Source organism: Humulus lupulus, chromosome 8 (genome assembly GCF_963169125.1).
Source record: "Humulus lupulus chromosome 8, drHumLupu1.1, whole genome shotgun sequence".
Classification (NCBI taxonomy): domain Eukaryota; kingdom Viridiplantae; phylum Streptophyta; class Magnoliopsida; order Rosales; family Cannabaceae; genus Humulus; species Humulus lupulus.
Genome location: NC_084800.1, coordinates 61,935,250 through 61,937,971, shown reverse-complemented (window position 1 = coordinate 61,937,971; position 2,722 = coordinate 61,935,250). Strand labels below are relative to the sequence as shown.

The following is a 2,722-nucleotide window of genomic DNA, read 5'->3' as shown; positions in this document are numbered from 1 at the left end:
TCATAATTAATTTTGTCAATTTTATCAAATATGCCAATAAAATATTTTAAGCAACACATAGATAAAAAATAGTTTATTTGGAAAGATAAAATAACAGGTTAATTTTTTATAAATTTTGTAAAATAAAACTTATAATTGAAACTTTTTAAAATTGAAAGTCGCATTTGATATTTATCTAAAATATGAGCAAAAATAATATTTTCGTCTAATTAATTAATGACTATTAAAATAAATTTATTTTTTCTAAAAAGAGAGCAAGTACACATACCATGAAGCCCTCGTATAACAGCCTAAACTGTTACTTGTGCAATTTTAGTAAATAAGGGCAGACTCGTAATTTCAAGTAATATTATATACTGATTATATTATTTTTTCTAAGAAAAAAATTCATACTATATATTAATGAGTTGTGACACGCTCAAGCAAAATGCATTAACGGTCCCAAGTGAGGATGGAGCAACCACCATTCGCTGAAGATGACCCGACGACCACCACCACCACCGCCACTGCCATCGCCGCAGTTACTCAGGAGCAGGTAGAGCAGCGTGGAGGCACGCGCCACCCGGTCTACCGTGGCGTCCGGAAGCGGCGGTGGGGGAAATGGGTTTCGGAAATCCGGGAACCGCGGAAGAAATCCCGCATTTGGCTGGGATCATTCCCCGTTCCCGAGATGGCCGCCAAGGCCTATGACGTGGCAGCCTACTGCCTCAAAGGCCGAAAAGCGCTCCTCAATTTCCCCGACGACGTGGATCATCTCCCCAAGCCGTCCACGTGTACGGCCAGAGATATTCAGGCCGCGGCGGCCAAGGCAGCTCATTTGATAATGGTCCAGTCCCCCAAGAGTAAGGACAGTGACGATAGTATTAACCTTAGTACTGAAGCCTCCCCGGACGGCTGCGCCTGCGGCGATGGTGATACTGACGATAACGACGACTTTTGGGGGGAAATTGAACTTCCGGAGCTAATTAATGGCGGCGCGTGCCATAATTGGAATGGTTGTGGGTGGCCAACGGTGCTTGGCTTCGATGGCGGTACTACCACCGCCGCCACTGGTTGGACGGAGGGAGAGGGTTCGTTACCGTTCACGGCGTGTCTCTAAGTATGTGGATACGTATATCTTAATTTAATTATTGCGCTGTTTATATATAAATTAGTTCCATAACCATCCACGTAGCTAATTAATAAGCAGTATTGGGTTGGAATCAATAATATGTAACTTAATTATATAATAATACTAATGTATCATATATATGATTTTGAATTATACATGCGTTTATATATATATATAATTACCGATTGTTAATTTAATTTGTGTCTCTAGTCTATCGGTTCCGAAAGTTTAATTCATCAAGTATAAAATTCTCAAAACTCACTATTTTTTTTCTCCTTCTCTCTTCTTCCATACGAGATTATATATAAACATTAAACAAAATCTTGTTTTAAAATTTGATTATTTTTAATTTTATATATATAATTAAACACATACAGAAGAAGAAAATTACTGCGCTATATGTGGTATTTGGTAAATATGAACACATGGATAAATATATTGTCTCTTTCTCGTGATCATTTTCATATATACAAATGATGAAAATGACACAGTTTACCAACGAAGTCGATTTTTTCACACCTCACCCTATTTTATTTACATAATATAGTCTGAACATATATATATATATATTTGGACACACATAAAAACAATGCTCAGTCCAGTCTGCCTAAATTAAAGGAATATGAACTAGTTTTTATTGCACAAAGTCCATTAAATATAAATCTAATCATTAATATACCAATAAAAGTAAGAAAAATAACGCTATCGACATGTAATTACGTCAAGAAAACTAGTGGGTAGGTCATTAGTCATAAGTATAATTTGGATATAGAAATATATTATAAAAAAAAACCCAACTCTTTTGGAGCGCCTACGCTAGATTTTGTTTTTTTTTTTTACACTTTCGTTTTTAAGTCAAACCTTTCATATATGGCATAATTAATCTGTAAAAAATTTCAATGTGGTGTTGTAGCGGAAGTTCTTAATGTTTGAAAAATATAAAAGTCAGATAAATATGAGAGATTAATATAGCCATTTTTATTTTTTAGCACAAATGAGAAGACCATGATAACTAGAAAATGATATATTCCTACTTCTTTTGAATGATTGGTTGATTGTGGCTAAACCTTTTAAAATATTTACATCCCTGTCCACTCAAATCAAAGGGTTAGGCCCATAATTATCGCACAACCGTAAAGGATATATATATATATAGATAGATAGAAGACAATTCTCGGCATACAGAAAATTCTGAATAGTTTACAGTTCCAAAAACTAAGTTCAAACATTTTGTTGCACGCGTGATTAATTTTTTTTATGCGCGTGAAAAACAACATGTTTGAACCTAGTTTTCGGTACTGTAAATTATTTAGAATTTTCTGAAAATTTGCAGGATGCTCTAAACAACTACAATATACACGGTCATAAAAAAAAATCATACTGAAAACTGTTCACGGATCGAGAACACTGAAAAACTCCACCAATAAGACTTAAAAATAAAGACTGTTATATGAGAATTATCCTATGTATGTTCAAAGTTAATAAAGATGTCTTAAATCGTGGTAGTACTATACTATAGTAATAGTGTTTGATTTCATATTATTATTAGTATATACTTATATATAAATATTGTACAAATTATATTACCATTAAGCTATATTGAATTATTTG

General features: G+C 33.9%; 1 protein-coding gene across 1 annotated transcript; it reads left to right on the top strand.

Annotated features, from left to right (window-relative positions):
- Positions 1 to 411: 411 nt before the first annotated feature.
- On the top strand, positions 412 to 1,264 carry LOC133797485 (ethylene-responsive transcription factor ERF023). Its single transcript, XM_062235399.1, has one exon. It carries the CDS (start codon positions 452 to 454, stop codon positions 1,097 to 1,099), a length of 648 nt encoding a protein of 215 aa, XP_062091383.1. The 5' UTR covers positions 412 to 451; the 3' UTR covers positions 1,100 to 1,264.
- The last annotated feature ends 1,458 nt before the right edge of the window (positions 1,265 to 2,722 follow it).

What these genes read in the sequence shown, in the direction of transcription:
- LOC133797485 (XM_062235399.1), top strand. Translation starts at nt 452, where the DNA reads ATGGAGCAACCACCATTCGCTGAAGATGACCCGACGACCACCACCACC.